Here is a 27,379-nt window from a genome sequence, read left to right as displayed (position 1 = left end):
TAAATTCCCATTTGTGGAATAGATACTGAGTATGGTGCTCACTCAGCAGAATTCCTGGCACAGCACACAGTAGGGCCTTACTAAACAATTGCTGATATTACTATGGTTATTGTGATGATAGCTAAAGGGAACTATTGATATTGACTAGACCAGCCCCCATATATTATAGACTAGAAGAAAGTCAGAAAACTGAGTAGCACCACTGTCCATCCCCCCAGTTCCACAGGCCAAGAAACTACAACTGTCCTTAGTACGTCTACTTCCCTCATCCCTGACCAACCAGAGGCCACTCTGTGTCCTCCAGTTCCCTTCACTTCACCCCAAGACCATCATCCAAGTCCAAGCTCTTGTCGCCTCCTGTATACCACTGCAGAATTTCTAGCTGTCCCCTTCACCTACTGGGCCCTTCACCAGGATAGTGATCCTTTTAAAAATTTAAAAAATTATTATACAGAAGGATGTGTGTGCTATAAAATTTTTAAATTTTTAAATAAATTAATTTTGAAAATTTAAGACTTTAAATTTCCATCCCCAGAGATTACTGCCATTCATACTTTGGTGTATGTTTGTCTCACCTTGATAACATTTGTCAGAATTATAATTTTACATTTATTTGTATGCTTTTAAAAAGCGTTTATTCATTTTGAGAGAGACAGCAAGCAGAGGAGGGGCAGAGAGAGAGGGAGAGAGACAATCCCAGGTAGGCTCCTGCTGTCAGCAAGGAGCCCAATGTGGGCCTCAATCTCATAAACCGTGAGATCATGACCTGGGCCGAGATCAAGAGTCAGACGCTTAACCGACTAAGCTACCCAGGAACGCCTGTAAGATTTTTAAAACAATGTCTATCTTCCCTAAAGGTGGTAAGATTTTCTGAGGACAAGGACTTTGGTCTGGTTTGCCCCACGTGTACACAGCCCCAGTTCCTAGTGGAGTGGGGGAACATGTTGGTAACTTAAATATTCATTGAGTGAATAAATAAACAAATGAAGTCCCTTTAAAAGTAAACAATAACTTAGTAGGCATATTCTGGGGTGTATGGGCCACTCGTATCAGCCTTGTTTCTTAGTGGGTTAGCTCTCCAGAGTCATGTTTGTAATAGATAACTCCACCCCATGATAATTGTGGACATGTGGTGGACATGTGACTCAAGCTAAGCCAATGAGATTGTTTTTCCTGGGAACTGGGATCTGGACTCCAGAGGCAGCCAGTGAGTCTCAGGTGTGTCTGGAATTGAGGGAGTGGTAGATACTTGGGCACTGGGGGGCCCTTGCTATGTGGGTGAAGAAGCAGAGAAACATGGTCTGCAGACAGAGAAGAATAAAATAGAACACACAGTACTAAGCAGAGATAAGAGATGGAGAAAATGAGCATGTTCTCAAAGATTTGCCACTTCCTGGTTCTGAGAAGCCCTGATGTCTGTGGATAGGAGCAACCACTGTATATGGGAAATAAAGAACCCTTTTCTTTTTTTAGCTGAACTAGTTCAATTTCTAATATTTGTAAACCAGAGTCTTAACTAAGATATGTGCTATTCATATATTAGGCACTAACATTAATCAAAGTGATCAAAGTAATCTGCCTAGGGCAACACCTTGTTGACAGTCCAAATGCCAGCCAGATTCGCGTAGGTGCGAAAATCCAGTCTACTAAATAAAGTCTACTCTGCCTGCTCTAGCCTATTGGGTAAGCAATGAATCAACAATGGGGTTATCTTCTGCTTCAGACAGAGAAGGCAGGACATAAGCTGGAGCCAGACCTGAGTTTGAGTCTTGAATCTTTCACTTGAAATAGACATATGAGTTCAAAAAGGATGAAGAACAGTATTTTATGACATTTCTGAATACAAAACTGAAAAAAAAAATTGGGGGTCAAACCAAAACCAGACTCCTATTTTTTGTTTTTTTTGTGGCTTCGGACTATTTAAAGAAACCGCCTTTGAATTTCCCAAGTGACTTTTTTTTTTCTGTTCTTTTGGTCATCCAGTGGCCAACTTAGGGTTTGTCAGCTTCTGGAAAATTCAGGGGATTTTGAAAAAGAAAATCTTTGGTGGTTTATGGTCAAATGGAACTATGCAGACTGATCTTTTATACAAGATGATGCTAGTGACCCCAACCAGGCAGGAATACACTTGAAGGCATGCTCACTAGTTGAGATAGATATATGAAACCATCCATACTCTCAAACTGAGGCTCTTAAAACAAAATGCCCTGGTCTGGGGACCAGATATCTGGGGTTATAGAATAATACTTTTTCCCCGCTCTGTGAATCAAATTATGTCCTTGTCCTCTTTGGCCATGCAAGTTATTGGATTTCCCTCTGGTATTCCAGGGGCATGATCATTTGCTAAGTTTGGAACTTGAAAGTGGTTCTATCAAAAAATTCTGCTGCGTAAGAACCTTCACCAGAGTCAAGGCTAAGACAGGGTGCTGAGACTCTCAATGACACCATGTAAATAAGCCTGTTGAGATTTCACTGATATACTTACTGTGTTGGGTGACAGAGAGAGGTGGCTTCCCCTACCTGCTGGTTTGGCAAGCAGGAGGGGCCTGTTATTATTGAACAGTGGGGCTGAACCGATAGGGCAATTCTGGCACCTCATCCCGGTCCCATTCCACAGCAACCAAGGAAAGGAGAAGTCTGGCCAGCAATTTACCTTTCTCTGGAGAATATAGAAGTTGGCCTCAGTGTCTACTTCAAATTCAGGAGAGACCATCCTTAAGATACTCCCCAAACATAAGACTATTAGGGCTGATCTGAAAGAGAGAGAGAGAGAGAGAGAGAGAGAGAGAGAGAGAGAGAGAGAGAGAAAGGAAGGAAGAAAATAAATAGAGAAGCAGGAATGCCCTGGATGTGTATAGTCCATATATTGGCAGGTCATTCATACCTGGCCAGAGGTCGGCTGAGGACTGACTGTAAGGGATCCCTTAGGGCCAGCTGCTGGTGTTAAAGGTGCTAAAACCACTTTGGCCAGGAGGGGGCCCCAAATTTCACTCAAATTTACACATCCCTGGGTAAGAGTCCACTTCTACCTCACTTTACTGTAGTAGTTTTACACCATCAGATGGCATGGAAGGGACCAGAAAGATCATCAGAGACCCAGAGGTGGGAAGTGATGTCAGTGTCACAAGGCTGGATGGGTTGTGGTTGAGCCGGACTAGAAACCAGGTTGTATAAGCCTTGCTCCAGAACTCTGTTCAGCTCTTCTTAGACATCATTTTTATCATCAGCACCTACAGTTATCTGTTAAGAGCTCAGAAATGTCAAAAGACAACTATTTCTTGAGTGCCTGGAATGTACATAGCCTTGCGTTGGATGGGGTGTGTATGGCAGGTGGCCAGGGTGCAATGGTGGGGGCAGGGAGGGAAAAGGTGGTGCCAGAGTCTGGAGAAGTCCTCCAGACCCTCACAGGCTTCTTACCAGTTTGGGAGGCACAGCCTAAGCACAGCCTAAATTAACAAGCAATAAAAGGTGTTGATCGGTGCTCAGTACAGTAGCAGTGGAGCTGTCATAGGGCAATGTATGATTAGTAACCAAATGCGTGGTTAGCAACTGCCATAAACTTTCTGAAAAGGAGAGGGAGCGGTACTGGGCCTTTGTTTAGCACTGAACTGTTTTCAGTGCCTTCCTGTGGTTGTCTCCCTTGGGGTGGTCATGAAGACTACATGGCAGAGGAAGCAGGGTGGGCTCTGGGGTGGGATTTCCAGGGAGACACACATGTTCCCTGCCCTTGAGCGGCATGCTGCCTCCATGGGGGTCGAGGCAGCCAGTGTGATGCTTGTGTGAATGGAGCATCGGAATAAGGGACTCGGGGTTTAAGGGAGAGCACCATTCTGGATCTGCATGGATTTGTCAGTGCACTGAGCGTGCTCCTTCAACAAACTGTTCTTGCCTGTGAACAGGCTCCTAGGCGCGGGGGAGGAGAAAGATTGCTGGCCTGGGACTACCTAGCTTTGTGGCAAGGGGCGACTTGCTTAGTTTTTTTCTGCCTTAGCTTGCTTTTCTGTAAAATTAGAGGGATAAGGAGCTTCTTGGATTCCTCCCAAGTGGAAGATTCTTTGTTCTCAAATACTTACAATGTTCTGTTTTTTTGAAAAATCAGATGTTTAGGTATCAGTTTGCATCTTTATTTTGGGTCCTCTTTTATCCTTACTTATCCTAAACTTTTATTTGGTATTTTTATAATTTTATGGTGAACTCACACAATGTCCTTGGATTGAAGTCATCCCCAGTTCATGGATGGAAGTGGCAAAATAGGGGTTTACTGAATCTTCTCCAGTGCTGCTAGCTCCTCAAGCAGATGCTGTCCACACAGACCAGCCAATGTACCTTCTATGTGCCAGGCATGCTGGGGTATTGAACAGGTGGGACACAGTCCCTTCTCCAAGCGGCCTTTGTCCAGTCTCAGTCATTTCTGGGGAGCTCCAGGCACTCAGTAAAAGCGTGAAGAAAAACGCCTAAAGCATTTTGGGGCTCCTTCTTTGTTGGGAAACAGATCTGTGTGAGTTTGAAATTATCCTGGCAAGAAGAGAGTTGTACCATTTTACACTCACAGCCTCTTGAACATACAGCCCCAGGAGGGAAAAAAGATTCCCCCCTGCCCCCTGCAGGTGTAACTTACTTCTGCCCAACTAATAATTCCCAGAGATCTTGGTACCATGGGGTTGGGGTGGGTACCGCCACTCAGTTGCTCCCTTTAATTGAGGTAATTCGGGAGCACAAGGGGAAGTTGGGAGTACTCACGTTGTGTGTAAAGACCTTGAATTTAAGGGGCGCCTGGGAGGCTCAGTCGGTTAAGTGGCCGACTTCAGCTCAGGTCATGATCTCACGGTCTGTGAGTTTGAGCCCCAAGTCGGGCTCTGTGCTGACAGCTCAGAGCCTGGAGCCTGTTTCAGATTCTGTGTCTCCCTCTCTCTGCCCCTCCCCCGTTCATGCTCTGTCTCTCTCTGTCTCAAAAATAAATAAACGTTAAAAAAAAAAAAAAGACCTTGAATTTAAGAAACGTCAGGTTGTCCGGTTTCTTAGGCTGGCAAAAGGCCAATGCCTTGTAGGCAAACACAAAGTCATTAGGACAGTGGGGAAGCATGGAGCCTTCCCTCTGTCCCCCAGATCCCTTGTGTTTAGAGTTTTGTTCAGTGTGGATCTTAGTGCAGAAAAAAGATGGTGAGTGGGAAGCCATTAGTGCCTCTTTGGTGAGCTGACTGCTCTGATTCAAAAGGGGACCCAGGACAAGCCAACTGCCTTTCTCTTCTTTCCCTCCAACAGTTGAACACCAGCTCTCCTCACCAGGGGCTTCTCAGGCTTAATTAGCACTTCCAGAATGCCTTGAGGTCCACAGAGGAAGCGTGGCTGGGTGCCATTATGAATCCTTTTACAGTGAACCCACAGGCTGTCTTGCTTCATCATCACAGGCCCTCCTGGGTTCCCAGATCCCAGTCCTTCCTTTGAGGGGAGCTCAGGGCTGAGGGCCTATCCAGGTGTACCTTCCATCCCCATGGGGAACGAGTCTTGCTCAGAACAGTGGCACCTTACCTCCTGGCTTTCCTATCACTGAGCATCACTGCCAGATCACCTTCTCCTAGGACACCTGCTCTAGCATCCACAAGGTTTTCAACATCTCCGATACAGAAGCCCTGGGCCTAGTGTCAAGACTAGTCACAGTCTGGATGTCCCACACCCATCCTTCTCTTGATCTCCTTCTCCTGTGCCTCGCCCCCTTCCCTTACCCTTGCACCTGGTGGACACCGTCCTTCTGGTCTTCTGCCTGTCTCAGCTGGTTCAGGCTTCAGGTTACACATGTTACTTCTCCTCACTCCATCTTTTCTTCTTCCCCTGCTCATTCATTCCACAGATTCTTTTTTTTTTTTTTAAGAGTTAAAAAAAAATGATTTATTATTGAGAGACAGAGACAGAGCATGAGCATGGTGGGGTGGGGCAGGGAGAGAGGAGGAGACACAGAATCCGAAACAGGCTCCAGGCTCTGAGCTGTCAGCACAAAGCCCGATGCAGGGCTCGAACCCACAAACTGCAAGATCATGACCTGAGCCGAAGTCGGATGCTTAACCAACTGAGCCACCCAGGCGCCCCTCGCTCCACAGATTCTTGTGCAGTGACTAGTACTATGTACATGGCACCATGCTTGGCTATCTGAGGAATGCACAGGAGTATAAGATGGCTTACAGCCAGTCCCTGTGCACAGGGTGCTTTCAGAGGGAAAAAAAAGCATATTGTGGACAAACACACATGTCAAGACAGCTCAGGGCAAGTGCTGCTGGCCTAGAGGAGTTCAGAGGAGGTGTTCCAAACTCTGCTATGATGTTCCAATGGTGTTCTGTGGTGTTCCGAACTCTGCCCATCCTCCAGGGCTCAGCACAGAGACAGCCTCCTCCATGAAGCTCCCCTTGACTGCTCTACGCCTCCATTTTCTGATGTCCTAATGTACATTTTATTATATACAGGCTTAATGATATCCCTGTTTCTCAACTCTTTGAGGGAAAGGATAAGCATATTTCAATTAGATTCAGTTTTCAGTTCCACAGATATTAATTGAATTCTTTCACACTCTCTTCCATCTCTTAATGTCTTATAAATGAGCATAGAATAGGTGCATAGTCAATTTATTATTCATTTTTTAAATATCAAAAATCCATACCAGTTAATTATGAAAAACAAAGAACCCAAAACAGTTCACAGGAGTAACTACTGCTTAGAGTTTGGAGTATATGCAGGCAGGAATCTTAAAAGACCATTTAGTTTGGCACCCACGTTCAACCAATGAGAACATTAAGGTGATTCTAATACCTGCATGAAGTGATTTGCTCAAGGTTAAGTATTTAGATAGTGTCATCCCTTGGTGTTCTAGCATCCTTCAGCGAGAAGGATGGAGGAATGTGGGGTACTCTGTACCACGCAAATGTGTGAATAATCTTAGATTGGCGCATGGGTTCTGACAGTGCAGGGAAGAAACTGTTAATACAATAAGGTCATAAAACTCTTGGCCCTCATTTCAGACGTTTCACATTGGTCTATGCTCACAAAGCTTTATTGTGTTTGTGAAACAATAGAATTAATTGTGAAAACACCACCTCTTTAAATATTTGAAACTAGAATGAAAAAGAATATTGAAATCGACGGGGGGAGGGGAGTAAACTGTCCACGGATGGACAAGTGCGCAAGTCAGAGAAGTGGTGAGAAAGGGGCCAGTGATGAGCAGGGGTGAAGGGTGGGGGGCCAATCTGGTGTATTTTCCCTCCTGTGTGCTCCCTTCCCTCCTGGCCCGCCTGGGGAGGGTTCCAGGGGGAGCCCCGGGCTTAAGGCCGGGGTGTTATGCAGTCTTGTAAGCCCACTGGTAAATGATGTCACGGGTTAGTTACGCGGGCCCAGATCGATGGACAACTCAGGCATTGGATCGATCACATTTCCGGGGAGAATTCACCCTTTGTGACCCGCAAGGGTGGGGGGGGGGGGGGTCAGGTGATTTATCAAAAGAGGCTCTGGCTTGAAGGATTTAATGCCGGCCCTTTCCCTATTCCGGTCCCCTCCTCGGGGAGCCTGGGCAGTAACAGCGGGGTAATAAACTACTTTTCATTACAAGGTTCTGGGGGTATGAGTGGGAGGGGGACGTAAAGGTGGGGACAAAAAGGCACAAATCCGCTCCAAGACGGAAAGCCAGGATGGGGGCGCGCTGGGTTCACTTCCCCCGCCCCTCCTCCCTCCAAAGACACCTCGAGTTTCTGCGCCCGGCGAAGTAGCCCGGTGGCGAGTCAGGCCGCTGGCTGCGCTCAGGCTCGGTGGGGGCGCGCCGGCGCTCCCAGGCCTCTGGGGCCGGGCTGCAGCCCCCTCCTAGTCGCCCCGAGCCCCTCCCCCGGGCCCGGAGCCCCTCCCCGCGCTCTTCCCCTCTCTCCCCTCCCCTCCCTTCCCTTCCCTGCCGGCCCGGCCCTGCCTCCGCCTCCTGCGCCCACAGCCTCAGCCAGCGCCGAGCCCCCCGGAGCCCGAGCGCGGCGAAGGGGCGCCGCCAGCCCCTCCCCAGCGCGCTGACAGCAGGCTCCGGGGCCCCCGCCCCGTCCCCTCGCCGGCGGGACACACCCCCGCCCCTCCTCCGCTCCGCCAGTTCCCGCCGGACCCACCGGGCGGCGGACGGCGGAGAGAGCCGGCGGGCGAGGCGGAGAGCGGCGGCGGCGGCGCGGGAGGGAAGGGGCGCGCGGCAGGCCCACGGGGAGCCGCCCGGGGCGCAAGGAGCCCGCGTGCCCTCCCGGACCGTCCCTGTCCCGGGGCCGTACCTGTGGGCGCCAGGAGCCCCGGCGGCGACGCGGGGGCCGGAGTGTTGGGTGGCCCCGGGACCCGAGAAGCGGGGCAAGAAGCGGGAGCCGGACCGGGATGAGAAGGTGACGCCGCTGGAGGGCGCCACTCTCTTTGTGGGGGGGAAGATGCTGGCCTACTGCGTGCAGGACGCCACGGTGGTGGATGTGGAGAAGCGGAGGAACCCCTCCAAGCACTACGTGAGTACTGCCCCTACCGACCCCTGCGGGGGGTTGGCCGGAGACACCCCCCCCCCCCCTCCCGAGGACCCCCGGGGGGCCCCCTCGCCCTCACCCGCTCGGTCCCGGAGCTAAGTGCCCACAGGGCAGCCCTCGGCTGTGGAGTTTCTTCGCAGGGCTGTGATCTCCAGGGAAGCCTTCTCTGTCCTTTCTCCACTCCCCCCGCCCCCCGTTTTCTTTTTTTGGCATTGGAATTGGCAAGTGGCTGCCCTTGTCTGTTACAACGGTGAAGTCATCTGTCCGCCTGAGCTTTGATGGATTGTGGGGGGAGCTTTCGTCAAGCCCTAGCTGAGTAGCTCCGTTGGGAAAGAGCATCCCCTGGCCCTCCCTGGGGGCTTTTGGGTCGCTCACGCTCGCGCCGCCCCGTGAGTCTTTCTGAGGCTTGTCCTGGGGAAGGAAGCCTCATGCTGTCCTCCCACGTTTGCTCTGGTCTCTGCCTCCCTAGGCCTGGGGGCAGAGGGAAGCCGCCGCGCCCCCTGCCCCACCTCCACCCTCAGCCCTGAGCTTTGATTTCCTTCTTAAAGTCATTGTGTCCGTCGGTGTGAGGAGAATTGTGGCTTTTCCTTTTATCCCTTCTCTGGACGTGACCCTTAACCGGGTTCATTTCCTCTTAAGTGATGCTCCGTCTCCAGACACGAGGAGGCAAATGTTTGCTGTGGTCTCCAAGGAACGGCCGGCTGCCCCTCCCCCTTCCTTCCCCACAATTAATGAGAAGGGGCTAAGGTTGATTGAGCCGAGCTGAGCCCCGGGTCTGTGTGACACGTCCCCCTTTCATCTCAGCCGGTCCTGTCTTGCCATCCTTCGCACCTTAGGAAGTAAACATGGTGTCCTTGATGGCTGAGGACGCCTGTCTGAACCGCTTTGCTTCTGTACTTGAGAAAGAAGAGACAGCCAGGCACGCAAAGCAGAAGGGCTGCATCTTATTTGCAAATTAGGCACTTAAAGGAGGATTTAGAATCCTCAAAGCATTAATTTTAACAATTAAAACAGGCTGTAGGTTGCTGCCCTAGACTGCACATTGCTCTCTGAGAAATGGCTTTTATTTCTCTCTTGGAAGAGGACTAAGGTTTGTGCCAACGTCAGCCTCGGGCTACTCTTTCTGTCTGTATCACCAATATCTCTGAACTTTGGGGCTTTTTTTTTTTTTTTTTTTTTTTTTAAGAATCGAATAAATGGGCCTGGGCTCAGATTGGAGAGGAGGTAAACTAAGGAGTCTGGTTCCTGACCAGACAGAGAGGTGGGTGCCCATGGGGCAGAGGGGGAAGGAGTTGTTCCTTGCTTGACTCAGCAAGCATCTTCATTTCAAGAAAGCTCCTTTTAGAGGACTTGGGTTACTATGTGGTCACCCTGCTCCAGGTACAGATGTCCATTTGCACATCCCAGCACTTAGTATCAAGGTGGCCTTCCTAACCATTTTTTTCAGACGTTGCAGGCTAAGTTTTAGGGGTTCTCTTTTCTAGTCCTCAGTTAAGGCAGGCTCTGCATTCAACAGATGGCACTCTCTGCTCTGAGACCCACGCTGGTGCTTTTTCTCTGCTCTCGATTTTATGTGAAACATCTAATCTTAGCTCTGACCAGTGATGTCCAAGATTACAGATGTTGAATGTACTGGCAACAAGCCAGAAAGGTTGCTAAAACAACTGGGTACCCACTGCAGACGGCAGTGAAAGGTGGTTAATGCTGGGGCTGGGGGAGGGTCCTGTTCAAAGCCTGGCTTAGCCACTAACTAGCTATGTGACTTTGGGCAAGTTATTTAACTTCTGTGGGACTCAGCGTTCCTCATTTTTAAAGTGAGGATAATAATAGTACTATTTCATAGAGTGGTCTGGAGAATTAAATGAGATCATCCATGAAAAGCACTTAGCACAGTTCCTGGCAGGTAACAAGCCCTCACTAAATGATAGCTTACTATTGGTGAGATTCTGACTAAGAAAGCACTTTTGAAAAGTAGCTATTAATGGTCTGGCAAAAAAGAGGGAAAGAGTTCGGGTTTTCAGATTGATAATAACTTGTTCTATGTGAAAAACACAAAAGAAGTCCTGTCTGATTCCCTTGAAATGATCATTTCCTCTCTTTTTGTAGACAGCGTTTCCCAGGACATCTCTGCTTCCCATGTAAGAATCGACATTATGTTTGGGACAGGGAGTGATGTCACTGAACAGCTGGGGCCATACAGGGCTCTAAAATAAGGTTGTAGAGAACAATTAAAGGAGAAAGTGTTATATGTCGTCGAATTGTGGAGCTGGCAGGACTCATCAGGCTCACCCCCCCCCCCCACCCCCCGCATTTTACAGAAGAGGAAATGGAGGGAAATGGAGACGGGATAAAGTCACTTGCAACACAACCATTCACAACACCTGGGTTTAACTGGCATTTTGAACAGGGCGTGGGTTTTGTTCATCTAAGTACCCTTAAGTCTGGTTGGAGTTGACTAGGAAATCAAGTATGTGGTGATAGTAAGAGGTTCCTACGTATTTGGGGCATTAGTGGGGCATAATATAAGGAGAGGGGACCCAATAATAGAAAGTGTCAGCTGGGCCCATAGCGGCAGGAGGAGCAGGTTGGGGGAGCTTGTGCCTCTGAAGCTTAGGATCTCCTCCCCTCATGGTGCTTGTACCATGTGGATACCACACACCAGAAGGTCAAGTGTCCTGGGTAAGGTACTCTGGTGTGGGTAGCTGGCAGGATGCGCTGAGCCCAAGTCGCAGATGTTCTGGAAGCCCTCTGCACTGGAGAAGCATACCCCCTTCCTGCCTCTCCTCCACTGATGGTGAATTCTTAGTCTGTGGCTTGGCACATTGCAGAGCAGAGAGTTTTTATGGGATGTGCACGTTAGCTGGAGCTGGCTGATGAGAAGCCTGGGGCCCAAGCAGGAGGGGCTCTGCTGGCTGCAGAACACTGGGAACACAGTGGAAAGTTTTTCTCAGGACATCCAGCAAAGGGTGTGCTTGTCTCCAGGACAAGGGGGAGCTGCCTAAACACCGAGGGTCTTGTGCTTTTAGTCTGTTTATGAAAAGACAGGCAAGTGGCTTCTATTGTTTGGATGGTGCTGTCAGCCCTTGCTTCCTTCCTCTCTGCCAAGCCCCTGCTTGGGTGGGGTTCAGGGAAAGTGGGCACCTGCCACTTAGACCAGGCTCCCTGCCGTGGAGTTGGGCTCCTCGCTTGACTTTTATGAGTTGCCCCTGGGGAGATCTTAGGTCAAGTGACTTTGGCCTCAGACCGCTTGTCTTTCAAATGGTCCTGATGATGCTGGATGCAGCCTGCAGATACCTTCATATAAACATTTTCCATAAGAATTCTAGTTCAGGTTTACCATAATTCTTTGCACTCACATGCACGTGTAGGCGTGTGTCAAGTCATATGGCACTGGAGAGAAGCTCGTTTATCTAGAACAAAGTATTTGTTTGGATTTGGGAGGCATTGTGCTTTTACAGTGGTTTCCCTTCCTGATTGTTTATTTCAGACAAATATCAGTCATGAACGTTTTGATCCTCTACAGGACTCTTTAGGGAATGCGAATAATAGCCATTGTTAGCAGTTACCATCAGCGGTGCCAAACACTTACCATTCATGATTTCGTGTGATTCCTACAGTTCATCAGATGTACCCTAATGCACCCTAACCTGGGTATGTTCTTTGATTTCTTTCGAGAGGTGGGTTAACTTGCAAAGGTTAGAGATTGCCCAGAGTCTCCCAGTTAGTCTAAGGCAGATCTGGGTAAACAGGTTAGCTTACCTGCTAAGGAGGATATGAACCTAAAATGGGGCCCTTTCATCAACTTAAGTCAGGGTGGGGAGACCAGGCTCGGGCTTGCATGTCACTGAGAGAGCAGTGCATGGTGGTCTTGAGGACTGCTTCACTGTATGTCCCGTGGGACATTCACCTCATGCCACAGAGTTCGTGAAAGCAGTGGAGGTGAGTTTGTGAAAGCAACGGAGGGCGAGCATGGTGAGGCAGGGAGAATGGAGTGGATCCAGGATGATATCTGGTCCCCACTGATGCAGGAGGTGATGAATTAAGGATCAACACTGTGGAAATAGTACATCCTCTTGTGTGTTTAGATCATCACAGAATTTGGTCTTGGTCCTGGTAGTACATTTTTAGGAATTGGCTCTAGACCCATTCATTTCTCTGCCCTTCATTTTTTCTCTAAGCCCTTAGAGTGTGGATCCAGTGTTACAGGAGGAAGGATGTGCAGCTGTAGAAAGGGTCTTCTGAAGGCCAGTTCCATTACCAAATGAGTGTTGTTGGGTAGATTGGGGTTTGAATCCCACCTCTGGCCCTTCCTAGCTGTGCCACTCTGGGCTTCAGTTTCCTCGCTTGTAACCTCACAGGACTTTTGGAGAATTGATTTGAGATAATTCTGGGTAAAGCATTCTACTTAGTACCTGGTCCCTACCATGCTCATTCAACATATTCTAGCTTCCATCTGGTGTTCCTTCCGTTTCATGATCACCAAAACACTAGAGTACATGTAAGACCTGGTAGGTGAAGCTGAGAGAAAAGGAAAGGCTGAGGCAAAAATGGAAAGACCAGCTGCTCATAGTGTGATGGGAAATTGGGCTACATGCCCCATGGAAAACACCCAACACACAACAGAAACAGATAAACAAGGAGCAGCTGTTCAGACCTGGAGGGCTTCCTGGAGCAGATCTAGTAATGGCTCCTATAAGTTGGGAAGGGGAAGGGAAGGGACATGGGTTAAGGAAGAGGAGTAGAGAGGTCATCCAGTAAGGGCAAGGTCAAACAGGACCCTAGCCCCAAGGTCAGTACTACACATGGGTTACTCTTGCCTGCTTTCTTTTTCTCTTTTTGTCTCTGTCTTTCCCTCTTACACAAACACATACACATACACACACACACACAAGAACAGTTTTTTCTCCTTTTCCAAGGAGGCGAGTGAGTGATCCAGGGGTGATTCACGGGTCTGACAAAGCTTCCTGCTCATGGAACAACCAACCACATCCTACTGGCCTTTGGAACATGGAGCACAACCAGCCATTTATCATGGCCCTTTTGGGACCTGAGTGCGGGTTTGGAGGGGGTGAGGACAGATCAGGATTGGAATCACCATGTGTGGTGGCAGGCAGAGGGGAAGTGAAGGGAAGGGAAAAATAAACCTATTTGATGTTAGAGGAGACTTACTCCAGCTCCAGAAACATAAGTGCCAGCTGCTGCATTTTCCAAAGAGATATTCCAGGGCCAGCATGAATTAATGGCCAGTGGAGGCCATGAATTAGAGGAGTGTTAGGACCTAGGACTTTGGGATTGCATGGCAGTCCCCTGGAAATTGCCTTCTAATTTCCTCATCCTGAGTCACTGACCAGACTAGTTCTTGGCCAGAAAAAGTCTAACAGGCAACCCTGTTCCCTTTTGCCTCTTAATTAAACAAAATCAAATAATAGAGTTATACATATGGTAGTTACACTTACTCCTCTTGAGTTCTGAGAATCCAGGAAAAATCATAATGGATTAGGACAGGGATCCAGGGAACAGGAAGGACAAGGGGTGTGTGTGGGAAATGAGGTGGAGCTCTGGCTTTGGAAACAGGTTCTGAGCCAGGGCCAGGGCTGTTCTCTGCCATGACAATTGCCAAAAATAATGGAAGCGTCCAGTAGGGCTATCAGCATTTCAAGAGGTGATTCCCAGAGCTGCATGTGACTTCTCGCCTGGGCCAGGCTGCCGCCGCCTGGAGTGGAGTCAGCCACAGGAAAGCAGGTGAACGGAGAGGTCAGGGGTCTGGACGTGTGCACAGGAGGGCCTGAGGGCAGACCACAGGAAGGCCCCTTTCGTGCCCGCGAGTAACCTCTAGACAAGGCACCACTTTGGCAACAAGTGCTGAGCTGAGTCCAGTGAGGGTGTCAAGATGCACAGTGAGGAGAGAAGGGGAAGACTCAGTATGTGAGTACTGACTATGTGCCAGGCAGTGTAGAAGGTATTTTTTAGAGGGCCTTTTGTTTGAACTATGTGACAACCATATGAGGTAGGGAGGTGTTTCTTATCCCGACTTTGCAGATGTAGAAATTGAGGCTCGCGGTGTTTTTGTGACTCTCAGAGTAATTGAGTGGCAAGGCTGGGATTCTACCCTGGTCTCTGACACTGAAGTCTGTGAGATTGTCGCTGTCTTCCCCTTCAGAGCTGGGTCAGTGAGGGAGGGCTATGAAAATAACCAAGGGGTTCAGGTCATGTGCATCTGGAAGGCTGCGTTGTGGGAGAGCACCTGGGCTCTGCAGGCCCCAGGCTGGAAGCCTGTCTCCACCACTGGCTACCATGGGATCCAGTACAAGCTACTTCTTTCTCTGAACCTGTTTCCTCATCTGTAAAAAAACATAAAATGTGGGGGAAATAGGACCTAGCTCGTTGGGTGGTGGTGAAGATTCAATGGGTTCATAAATGTGAAGAGCTTAGAACAGTCCCTGGCACGTGTTAAGCACAACATAGGTCATAGCTTTAATAACGAGGAAATCCTTAAGCTTTTCAGGAGGGGGAGTGCTCTCTGTGAACTGGAGTTTTCAGGGAAGCCGGGCTGGGACAGGCAGGCTCATCCTGGGCTTTGAGGAGTAATTAGGATTTGGATGGGAAGGAGTAGGGTTTAGGTGGGAAAAGCGGGGAAGGGCATTCCAAGGAAGGGAAAAGCAAAGGTCCTGGAGGTGGAATCTGCCAGGAAAACAAGGGCAAAACCCATGTGGGGGAGGAGGATAAGGAGAAAGGTCGGGGGTAGCTTCTGAGAGCCTCAAATGCCAGTTGAGGGAACTCAGTTTGTTGTGTAGACACCTCCACACAGTATTCGTTGGGAGAATCATTCCTCTGCTTCTTAGGACTGGAGCCGACTGTCACTGTGGGGTCCTTCGGGTGGGCCCCAGAGCTGGGTTGTTCTGGCAGCCACGGCTGGGACGGAGGTGAGAACCGGAGCCCTTTTTCTGGTTCTGCATTGGTTCTTTAGTTGACGGGCCAGAGCCCAGCCCTCTCTGTTTATAGCTCTTACTCGGAGGGGTCAGGCTGCCTCATAAAAGTTGATTGCACCCCAGAGGTCTTGGGTGGGGTAGGAGGTGGAGGAGAGAGGATGCAGCTGGGAGTGAGGCAGGGGCTGCTTCGGGCCTCATCGGTGGAGGGCCCCGGCGGGCTGGGCCTGGTGCCGCAGCAGTGTGCTCGCTGGGGTGATTTCCATCCACACTCCCCAGTACTCCAGTAGCAAGAGAAAGGAAACTCCTATCCTTTTGGTTTTTAAAATAATATTGGGGCTCTTGGGTGGCTCAGTCGGTTGGGCGGCCAACTTTGGCTCAGGTCATGATCTCACAGCTCATGAATTCAAGCCCTGCGTCGGCCTCTGTGCTGACAGCTCAGAGCGTGGAGCCTGCTTCGGATTCTGTATCCCCCTCTCTCTCTGCCCCTCCCCTGCTCGCATTCTCGTTCTCTCTCTCTGTCTCTCTCTCTCTGTCTCTCTCTCTCTCTCAAAAATAAATAAACATTAAAAAAATCAAAAAATAATGTTTAGCTTTTTTTCTTTTTTACTTATTTTTTTGTAAAGATTTTTTTATGTTTGAGAGAGAGAGTGCGTACACCCACGTGGAGGTGTGCATGTGGGCGAGGGGGGCAGAGAGAGAGAGGGAGACAGCGAATTGGAAGCTGGCTCCAGGCTCTGAGCTGTCAGCACAGAGCCCAACATAGGGCTCGAACCCACGAGCAGTGAGATCATGACCTGAGCCGAAGTGGGACGCTTAATCGACTGAGCCACCCAGGTGCCCCATATTTTTACTTATTCTTTTTTAAGTAAACTCTACCCCTAATGTGGGGCTCGAACTCAAAATCCCGAGATCAAGAGTCTCTTGCTGTATCAACTGAGCCAGCCAGCACCCCAGGAAACCCCTATCTCTATAGGGCCTGGGGGCTAGCTTTAAACAGCTTGCTGGGAGCCTAGGTTGTCACCCCAAACATTCACACGAATGTTGCCTTCTGCTTCAACATGTCTCTGAACTGGTTTTAGTTTTGAAAACAATGCTTCAGATTACCTCTTCATTTATTTAAACCCCTGCCACACTGTCAGATATTCCAGTAAGCCTGATTCTTTAGGGAAAATGGAATAATAACAATAACAGCTAACATTTCTGAGTGCTTTCTACGCGCTACGAGTTTTACATGGAAACTCTCAAAACTCTCAAAACTCCCCAAAGCGTGTAGTTACCTCTGGCCTCCACATCGTGCAGGTGAGGACACTAAGGCCCAGAAAGCTTAAATAAATTGCCAAACACCATGCGGCTAATAGGCTACATATGGAGAGGAGCCTGCTGGCTCCAGATCTGCCCTGTACCCACAGCCTCACAGCCCCTCAGTCACACGTTCCACCTGGGGAGACCAGGCCCTGAGGAGATTCCACCTGAGGCCTGGCTGCTTGGCTTCTCCACATGTGAGACCTTCCACAGGTCACCGTCCCCTTCTAGATCTCCAATTGCCCTTCTAGTAAATGGGGTGGTTGCTTCCTTGCTGGCCTGCCTTGCAGAGGGGAGGGTGGGTGTGAAAGCTGCTTGGGGAAGTGCTGAGCCCAGAGACTCTGTGAAGTGTTCCCGAGTCCCTCAATCGAGCTTCTCATGTGTGTGGGGCTAGGGATGTTTTACAAAGGGGAGCTGTTCCTGACCTCCAGGGAATTTTTCATACAAGGTTTCCTGGCCCTGCTCTGTCCCCTGAGAAGCCTCGTAGCCAGGGTGGACCGAGGATCACCTTAGGCCCTCATTGAAGACATCTTCTAGAAAAGTGCCTCTGGGAACTACACTTTGCTTCTTTCCATGCCTGTCATTTTTGTGAATGGGAAGAGACAGAGCTATTTCCAGTCACATCTCTCTGCTATTACCTGAGGGGAGGAAGTGACGTCAGGCGCTGAGTTAGCAAAGGGGAAACAGCTGGCCGTCCTGCCCCTCCGCTTGGCTCTTTCTCTGGCCGTTTGCTGTCATTTCCCTTTGGCGGGTGAGGAAGCCACCCTCCCCAAGCCAGGGTGGAGGGACATGTGGGATGGGGACAGAGTCCCTTCCTCTGTGTGTGTCAGTGCAGCATAAATTATGCAGGGGCCCCCAGTCTGTCTCTGGGATCCCTGGAGCCTGGTGGAAATGGATCACTGCTAACTTTGGGGAGTGAGGAGTAGGGAATCACGAGCTAGCAGGGTCTACCGGGTGGGGTAAGGGATTGAGTGGGTGTGGGCCAGTCTGTACTTTGGCCTGTCGCTAGTGGTCCCGGGCAGAGAGCCCTTGCTGTTTCCCTTTATTCTGGGAATATTTTCTCTTGGTAATAAAGGAGACCTTGGCCTGTATTACGTAGACATCATCATCATCCAGCTACCATGCATTGAATTCCTGGTTTATGCCAGGCACTGCCAGGCCTTTTGTTTATAATCTCTGGTCCCCACCCAGCCCTGAAGGCATGCATTTTTAACCCCATACTACTCCTGTGGAAACTACCGTGCAGAAAGCATAGGTTGCATCATTATTAGCCTTGCACAAAGCCAGGCGTGTTTGACCCCTTGCCCCCAGCCTGTGCCTGTTTCACACTGTCACTGTGCTTTACACACTTGGTCCCTCTCCAGGGCTGGCCCCAGGGGTAGCGGGGCCTTCTGCCCACCGAGCATGCTGTCCTCCTGTGGAAGGGTTCTTTGTTGAGAAAGCCTGCCTTGCCGCTTTTGCCCACCTAAGGGTTCTGAGTGTGAAGGGATTGTCCCTGCTTGAAGCGGCTGCTTTGCAAAGTCTTTCACGGTAGGCCCCGTTCTGACCCAGCTTTGTTCTGTTTCCTGATGGCCCAGACCCAAAGGGCTATTTTAAGGGACTCGCCTGTGTGGGAGAATTTCTCTTTGTAACAACATCGGAGGCAGCCTAGCTGGCCTGGCATGGTGCTGGCAGCAGGGCTCTGACAGAGTGAAACTCTCCCCTGAATTCGGCCCCTGGGCTGGAATTGATTCATCGAGCTCTCAGCTAGGTGCCTGGCACCTGGAAGGGACACACAGTCACTTGTCAGTGGGGGCAGGGCTTCCGGAGGTGACTACCCAGAGGTTTCTGCTGCTCTGAGCCCTGGTGGGTTGGCAAACTGGTCCTTCTCTCAGAGTTCAGGTCTATAATAGGACAATGTCCGAACTTTGGTTCAAGCCAGGATTAATTATTTACTTTAGTCATCGCTCATGGGCAGCTGGAGAAGGGCAGCCTCATTTCTCCATGATTTCTGGATGTAGCAGCTCCCAGGCAGGGGAAGTAGGGGAGTTGAGTAAGAGTGTGAGTGGAGCCCCTTCTAGGTACAGGCACTGGGCTGGGGCTTCCCCTCCATCCACTGTGTCCTTTAATCCCCACAAACCCTGAGCACTGACCCTGTTTTGTAGACGAGGAAACCAAGGCTCGGAGAGACGCCCCACCTTGCCCTCTATCGCATGGCAGTAAATGGCAAACGTGGGGTTTGAACCCAGGTCTCTCCAGCAACAAAGCCTATGATGGGTCCAGTGTGCTCCCTGGAGATTGGATGGATTGCCCCCAGTGGTTGGGTGTCTAATAGGAGTTCTCATTTTATTCCAGCCCGCAGCTGGAAGCATCCATACATGCCAAAACTAGGTGCATTTGGTCTTTCCCTGCCTCCTCTGTGTCTGTATTTCGCCCTCTGCCATGTGCATCCATAAAGGTCATGGCCATGATTTGAGCTCTGCTGGCATATGGAACGCTGCAGCCTGGCCCTGAGGCTTAAGAAGGGGAGCAGACCCAGAGGGAGTGTGCACAGTGTGGGTTCCCTTGGGAGGCTGAGGACCTGTGGCTTTGTACATGGCTTTGTCTCCTGAGGATTTTGAGGCTGGGGGTCTAGGGAGTGTATCACGTGGGATGAAACTTAAAGGGTCAGGATGAAACCCTTGGGTCCTCTGCCCACTCTGACCTCCCACTGAGCCCCTCCATCAACACATGATATGGTTGGGATAAGATAACAAACCTCTCACTACTGAGATTGAACCCCTGGCAGGGTCTGGCTTCTATTTTGGGATTTAAATTTTTATTCCCCTTGAGCTCTTGTCCAGAGCCACTTTTGAAGGCCTGGCCTTTCAGATGCTCCAGATGATGGGGGCTCTGCATCCTGTCCTTGCGGATGGTGGCTTTGTGGCCACAGCACTGTGTTTTGGAGTAGGGGGACATTTAATTCTGGACACTTGCCACCTGCTGCTTACTCAGGCTAGATGGGGCTCTGGCAGCCCTGAGAAGGCCTCAGAGGCCAGTAGTTGGAATTTGAGAACAAGAGGGTGGGGGCAAGGGCACCGATGGCCTTGGCCACATGAGCTCCAGCTCGGAAGCCTCTTACTAGCTTTTCTCACTTCGTCAAGTTTCTTCATGTCTGTAGACCTCAGTTTTCTAATCTGTAAAATGGGAATGACAATGCTACCTAGCCCATATGATTGTTACTCTCTACTGTGCCTGACATAAGGTAGCTGTTCAGTAAATGGCAGTTATTGTTACCATTATTATCATGGTCTTCCTTCATGGTTTTACTCCATTTCTGCCACCTCCCAGAAGCTTCCCTGATGCCACCTGTTATAACAGTTCCTGCCTATGAATTTTTATGATGTTTATCGTTTTTACCACTTGTATGGCACTTACCAAGAATGGCCTTGGTTGGTCAGCTTTTGGCAGGCCCATGTCTGGTGTGCCTGATTGATGGAAAAGCTCCTCCGGTGATGGACCTCGATGTGCTACCTACTCGGTCATTCAATTAGCCATTCGTCAACATTTCAGCGTTGATTGTGTCCCTACCGCTGGGAACACAGGGCAGATAAAAATCGCTGCCCTTTTTGAGTTGACATTCTGACAGGGGAAGGAAGACAATGAACAAACCTATTTTAGGTAAAATACACAGTGTGTTAGATGGGGAATAAATGTGGTACAGAAACCTGGGGTGGGGGGAGGGGGACCAGAGATGGTGGTGGTAGTTGTGTTATTTCATAGAGGGTGGCTGGGGACGTGCCCACTGCACAGTGACTTTTGAGTAAGGTCTGTGGGAGGTGAGGCAGTAAGGTGTACCGATACTTGGGGGAGAGTTGTTGAGGGTGAGGCAATAGCCAGTGCTAAGGCCCTGAGGTGGGACTCTACTTGGCCTTTCCAGAGAAAAGGCTGGGCAGGCCACGTGGAAGAGGTGAGGGGGAGAGCAGTGGGCAGTGAGGTCAGACAGGTAAAGGGGCCAAGGAGGGCCTTGCATCCCTCTTGGAAATGAGCATGGTGCTTGCTCAGGACTTGTTGAAGACTGAAACTGGCCCCCAAACTGCAGAGAGGTTGATCTGGGGACTGTGTTTGAGTTGGACCCTGAGCTTCTAAGAAAGACTCTCCGGGGAAGCGCAGCAGTGTCATGGATGGGAGCTCCAACACCCCAAAGGCAGCGCACTTGTTAGGGTGTTTCACTGACTGAACATTAGTTTTGTACCTACTGTGCACAAGGCACCGAGCTGAAAGCAGTTCCTTCAGCTGGAAGCCAGGGGGTGGGGGCTCCTGCTAAGGCAGCAAGCAGCACAGTCCTTTCCTCTTTAACACCTCCTCTCCATGCTAGCAGAAGGTCTGGGTCACAGCAGGTCTTTGATCAATGGGATAAATACATGGACAAACGCTTCATTCTGTTAAAGCCCCTTCCTCCTACCCCACTCCTTTTTTTTTTTTTTTTTAAAGAACCATAGCTTTTAACTTACAATTATAGAAATGGCTTTTTTGAAGTTCAAAGTATATATTCCTATTAATATAATTTTGTAAATGGTGTCAAAATTCTCAGGCTAGTCCACCAAAACCTTTCTCATCCATGAAGTCGATGGAAGATGTCTCCGGTTCACCTACATGTGGGCTAGCCTGGGAAGCTAAACTCTATGTGTCATGTCCAGGAAAACTATCTTCCAGTGTTCACAGTTCACAGTTCACAGGCTAAATGGGGTTGATGACAATGACAGTGGTGACGATGATAATGATGATGATGATTTTAATAATGGTGGCACTGATTGTGTGCCAGCCTGTCTTCTAGGCACTTTACTCATTTAATCCTTATAGCAATCCGAGGAGAAGAGCACTATTATATTTCTATCACTATTGATAAGAAAATGGAGACCAAAGATCATAGGCTAGGGAGAAGCAGAGCAGGGCCCCAGAGTCCTTTGGGAAACCTTACTTCCTGGCCTTTCAGGGAATCCTGCCAGCCAGCCTTGCCACAGCCAGCCCTGGTTGGCCATTTGTAGAAGATCTTATATGGAGGACTTTGTCATTAGGTGTAAGAATGGAGTTAACAAGTGTCAGAGTCAGGGAACCAAAGTCGGGGGTGGCCAGCAGGAGTGGCCCCTCTTTGTTCCCAAGACAGGAAAAACCATTTGTCCCTGGAACCTGACACTGCAGGGAGTGGGTTTGCAGGGGGTGTGGTTATCTTCCTGGGCCATTTACAAGTCCAGCACATGGGGGTGGGGAACGCTGTGTGTTGGTGGAGGCCAGATTAGAGTGTCTGGCAAGATGTTTCTGACACCTAGACCATTCTGCTCTCTGCAAAGCCCAGCAGGTGGCTGGGCTGGTGCTTTAGCTAGGAGGAGGGGCACCTCCCCACCCTGCCCCGTTGAGTTTATTGTTGGAAGGAGGTGGGTCCTAACCAGTCTGCTCCCTGCTTCTGGGCCTCAAAATAAACAGCAGCTGTTGGCTACATCACCTCTGTCAGCTACCAGTCTGTCAACAGTGGCTGGCTCTCTCTTGGCCCTGCCCCTTCTGGGTATAATGGCACGGGACATTGGGGGACCATTGGCTTTGCCCTACAGAGCCTGCCTTGCTAGCCAGCTGGTGTGGCCTCTTGCCCAGCACTGGCCTCTTGGCCACCCACTGGCACTGTCCCCTCCTGCCCTGCAGTGAGGTAGGTCCTCATGGTGGCCATAGACTCAAGCTTGAGTCTGACATCAGTTCAGCTCCTGGCTCGGTCACTCAGCTGGTGATCTTGGATAACTCTGAGCCTCTATTTCCTTCTCTGTAAATCAGGTAATAGTATGTCTGTCACAGTAGAGGATTATGACCAGTGCTACACAGGCAGCTAGAGTGAAGTCACTGAAGCCAGTCTGCCACGTTTGAATCCCACCTTTGCCAATCAAGAGCTCTGTGCCTTTGGGGGAGGTGCTGAAGCTCTCCACGCCTCAGTTTTCTCATCTGTACAACGTGGATAATAAAAGCATCTCTCAGGCTGGTAGTGAGGATTAAGTAGGTTAATACATATAAAGCCTTCAAAAGGGTGCCAGGTACAGAGGAAGAGCTTGATGAATGGAATAGCGCGTGCTCCCACTGGCAGATAAAGCAGGACATCTCCTAAAAGAATCATTCATGTGTACATATCCAAGAGCTGACAGAATGACTCTCCTCCTAACCTGACTTCTATGTGGCTGTGCTAATTTGCTTGGCTTTGTTTCTAGCCCGCATTCAGAACTTACACTTGAGGGGCTGGGAGTGGCGGTAGAACTGGTTATAAAGCAGGATGGAGGCATGAAAACAGAGAGCTGGGATTTCTATTCTATTTGGCAGTGGTTCTGCTGATGTAATGTAAGAAATGGAAAGATCATGTCTGTGGCCAAGGACTGCCTTCAGCTGTGGGCAGATCCCTGTCTGGGGTTGACTAGTTATCTCTGCTCATGTGCGAGCCCCAAGATGTTCTTCCATATGATCTCTGCAACCTCCCCATGGGCCAGCTTGCTTTGGCTTCCCCCTGGCTCCATACTCTGGGAAACTCTTGTTATCTTTGGCTTTCTCTTGAATTTGTCCTTCCTTTTGGAAAGATTATGCTGGGAACCCCCATTAGAGTATCTAGACCACAAAGTCATCATTCTGCAAAAGAAAAAACAAAAGCACTCGATCCCAGTTGTGTTGGGCTACAGTGCCAGGCGTCATAGTGGAGACACCAACCCCCCAGTAAAGAGACCCCCACCCAGGATGGAACATTTGCACTGTCTCCCCAGGAGCCTGATCCTTTAAGAGAGGTGCCCTGCCTGGGCATAGGGTCCCGTCTTCTCCATGCTGCCTTTGTCAATTCTTGTCTAAGGAGAGAGGTCAGCTGCAGTTTCATTGCCAACATCTGGGGATGTCACCTTCTAATAGACAGTGAAGAGAATGGGTAGGAGGAAAGGAAAGTAGAAAGTCATTGAGAGCAAGAGCTTCAGAACCAGATCGCCTAAGTTCAGATTTTAGCTCAGCCATTTATTTTAGCTCTGCCGAGCTCTGCCTTGGGCAAGTCACTTAACTCCTCTGTTTCAGTTTCCTGTTCTGTGATATGGGGATAGTAACAGTGCCTTCCTCATTGCTGGGAGGATTCCATGAGATCATGATGATGAAAGCACTTAGAACCACGCCCTGGAGAGAGTTAGTGCTACCCCGAGTGTCACTGTTGTCATCTGAGAGGGCACAGCAGGTGGAGTCTGCGTCCCATCAGCCCAGAACCTCTGGGACCTGCTGGATATATATTTAGAACCTGTGAGAGGCCCATGGTGTTTGTGACAGAGGCATCTTGGCTGGAGCTTGTGGTGTGTTCTAGAGAAAGGGGAGTGTGAAGATTCACATCAGCAGGTGATTGAATGCCGACTCCCACGTTTCCTAGCTGAGTGTCTGTGAATGAGTAGCTCCACCCCTCAGCTCAGTTTCCTCAGCCAACGGTGTCCATGCCCTCCCTGTAGGGTCACTAATGAGAACCCGACACAGCATAAGGCATCCAGTGGTCACTCCCCATGGTGGCCGCTTGTACTGTCTCAAGGCTTAGCAAGGGGACCGGGAGGATGGTCAGTCCAGGCTGAGTTTTCTGGCTGGGAACCTTATATTGCACTCTTCGCTGCATCTCCTCCGTGATGAGCAGCTCTGGGTGTTTATGGCCGCACGGCTGCCCTTGCAGAGTACTTTCTGCTGGTACCAGGTTGCTGAGCTCACAACCTTAATCTCTGCTGCTGAGGGACCCTCGAGGAAGCAGTATGGGTCTCCTGCCTGTTCCACAGATGAGGAAAGGCTCAGAAAGGCACTTGGCTTCTGTGGGTGCCCCACCTTGTACCCCCTGGGCTCACCTGAGTTCACCTGCCACTGATTCCTGTAGTTTCGAGGACCCTGACAGTTCCCCACCTCACCTCTTTGTATGAGGGCTTTCTCCAGCCTGCGGTACCATGGAAGCTTGCTCGACCCCAGCAGGTACACTTGAGGAAGGGCAGGGGAAGGGGTGGGGGCGAGTTATCATCCCAGGGGGTTGCCCTCAAGCTGTGGGGGCAGGAGTTGATGTCTCCACTGCCTGCCCTTCCCTGGGAGGATTCTGAGGTGAGTTCCAGCCAGAACATCAGGAGATCCCCAGCAGTACGAAGCCTCAGATGCCCACAGCAGTAACCTACTCATTAGCACAACCTTTATTGGCCTTTGTCCTTTCCTGGTCTCGCTTTCTGTTCCTCCTCACCTGGGGCTTCTGGAAACCTCTCCCTAACAGGCAGGCTGCACTCATGGCCTTGTCTTAGAGTCTGCTTTGAACCAAAACTAGTATAGCAAACTTCTGCTATAGCACGTGGTGGAGCTAGGACTGGACACCTCTGTCTGTGACACAGTCCCCCAGGCCATGCTGTGTTTCTGGAGATTTCTGGGCTTCTTTTATAGAGGAGTCAGAAAAGGTCCTTGTTTGATGCAGGTCTTTTTAGCTAATAAGAGGGCAGTTTTGGGGCACCTGGGTGGCTCAGTCAGTTAAGCCTTCGACTTCAGCTCAGGTCATGATCTTATGGTTTGTGGGTTTGAGCCCCGCGTCAGGCTCTGTGCTGCCAGCTCAGAGCCTGGAGCCTGCTTCGGTTTCTGTGTCTCCCTCTCTCTATGCCCCTCCCCCACTCGCACTCTGTTTCTCTCTCTCAAAAATAAATAAACATTAAAAAAAATTTTTAAAAAGGGCAGTTTCTGGAGTGAGTCAGAGTGGACAGGGCTGAAGAATACTTACCAGTACAACAGCTTCATCAGAGAGGGAGCTCAGTGCAAACACCGGGGAGAGAAGCTTGGCCTTGGAAACGTGGGAATCTGACCTTATATGGACTTGCCCCAGGAAAGAAAGAAACAAACAAGGGACTTAGGGATAAATAGAAATCAAATATCTTTATCCATAAAGGTGAGGCTGGGAGGGGCAGTGTAAGCGTCTGAGGAAACAAGGTTGGGGGCCTTTGTGCCAGGTGCCACGGGACACGTGTGAGCAGAACACTCTGGGGTTTGTTGTCAAATTCCTGTTTGTATCTGGCTGGTTGGATCTGTTGTAGTCTGGCTACTTGGCAGGGATTTGGACATTATGAACATTAAAACCTCTTGTGACAGTATTCAAAATTTTGGCAAGACTGGTTCAGAAGAATAAAGGGAGATAAGGAGTGTGTGTGTGGGCATGTGTGTGTGTTTGAGTGTGGAGTGCATATGTATTTGGAGATGTGTAGTGTGTGTGTGTGTGTGTGTGTGTGTGTGTGTGTGTGTGTGTGTGTTGGCAGATGTTTGTGTATATAGGTATATGTGTGTGTTTACGAGTGTGTTTGGGCATGGTATGTTTTGTGCATTGTACAGGCTGTTGGATCATTGTTCATCGGGCATATTCCTGGGCCATCTTTTATCCTTGAGAGGTCCTTGTGGTCAGGTTAGGGGATCCAAGAATACTTAGATGGCATAAAATCGTCCCATAGATCATCACATATACCTTCCAGTAGCTACCTTTCATCCTTTTCTCCAGTGCCTCTTCTGTCAGACAGGTTCCCACAGACCTCCCCTCCTTCTCACAAAAGAAGGATCGGGTTACTCCCATTTTATAGGTAAGGAGACAGGAATCAGGGTAAGTCACTTACTCAAAGGTGATACAGGTTAGTGGCAGAGCTGAGATCTGACCAGCTTTTTAACTCCCACCTTCTCCTGCCTCTTTGACCTGAGAAGGGTGACCTGGCAGCTGGGATTCTGCTGTGGCTCTGGCTGTGCAGGAGAGGCCTTCCTATCCCTCTGGGAAACTTGCTCTGGAAACCTCCCTTCCAGCTTCCGTGGAGGCCGTGAGGAAGAAGCACGGGGGGCAGGAAGGCTGGCCGCGGGGCTACATGGCTGGTGGAGGCGTGCCGGGGGACCCAGCTCTGGGAACAAGTTGTTGTGGCCGCAGCAGAGTGGAGATGGAGGAGGTCTGGCAAAAAACCAGGGAAGGATGGAGGAAGCGAGAGAAGTCCCTGAGGTCACTCCCCTGGGCCTCAGAGACAGGGTGCTGTGGAAAGTGTACTCAGATAAGGAAACTTACACCTACATTTAATCCCTCAAGAGCCAGTCTCCCTCCTGTTTGCAGTAAGGAGGTTACACATCCAGATGTGTGGACATATGGGGCATTGCAAACCTGTCAGTGTTATCTGTTACGTGATTTACCCTCTAGCAGGGATGGGCAGGGGCTGGATTCCTGGAAGGAATAGAAGATATTCGTCAGTGCGAATGATTTCGTCAGTGCGAGTTCTTGGCAGACAGAGGCAGTGGGGCCACTGGGATTGTCTGGCCGTTCTCATCCACGAGAGCTCACGTCAGTACAGTGGGAAATCCCACGGAATCTGCAGTCCCAGATGTGAGTCTGTGTGGGGGACATTTGGGATTTACTCACAGGGCTCAATATTCTTTGGTCCCTGAGTGGGTGGGAGAGGGCCCCCTTGTACCCAACCAGCTGCATGACTCCAATCAGCTCTTGGGAAGCAGATAGTTCCAGCCAGCAGAGAACCTTAAAGGGCCACCTCTGCCCCACCCGCATATCCCCAGCATCAGCCAGGGTGGACCCCGGGAAGCAGGTGGACTCATGCAAGGCAGCCTGAGCAGCACAAATTTTCAAAAGCCATTATCTGATAACTTCCCAGC

General features: G+C 50.0%; 1 protein-coding gene and 1 long non-coding RNA gene across 5 annotated transcripts in view; one reads left to right on the top strand and one right to left on the bottom strand.

The window, feature by feature from the left end:
- Positions 1 to 4,108: 4,108 nt before the first annotated feature.
- On the bottom strand, positions 4,109 to 9,022 carry LOC147576140 (uncharacterized). The gene is made up of 3 exons (XR_015241803.1): positions 8,277 to 9,022; positions 5,724 to 5,851; positions 4,109 to 4,515 (listed from the first exon to the last, which is right to left on the bottom strand). It is a non-coding gene; the product is annotated as an uncharacterized LOC147576140 (long non-coding RNA).
- The window catches only part of SH3PXD2A (SH3 and PX domains 2A), a 242,693-nt gene continuing 223,115 nt past the window's right edge, over positions 7,802 to 27,379 (top strand). Inside the window, exon 1 of one of the 4 annotated variants that reach the window (XM_086680773.1) lies at positions 7,802 to 8,495. In XM_086680773.1, the coding sequence (XP_086536899.1) occupies positions 8,424 to 8,495 (72 nt within the window). In that variant the 5' untranslated portion in view covers positions 7,802 to 8,423. The remainder of the gene's footprint in view (positions 8,496 to 27,379) is intronic. The other 3 variants (XM_086680770.1, XM_086680771.1, XM_086680775.1) reach the window with 3 other exon arrangements.

This window comes from Puma concolor, chromosome D2, assembly GCF_028749965.1.
Source record: "Puma concolor isolate L17-30 chromosome D2, mPumCon1.1.hap2, whole genome shotgun sequence".
NCBI lineage: Eukaryota > Metazoa > Chordata > Mammalia > Carnivora > Felidae > Puma > Puma concolor.
This window is presented reverse-complemented; position numbering and strand designations above follow the sequence as displayed.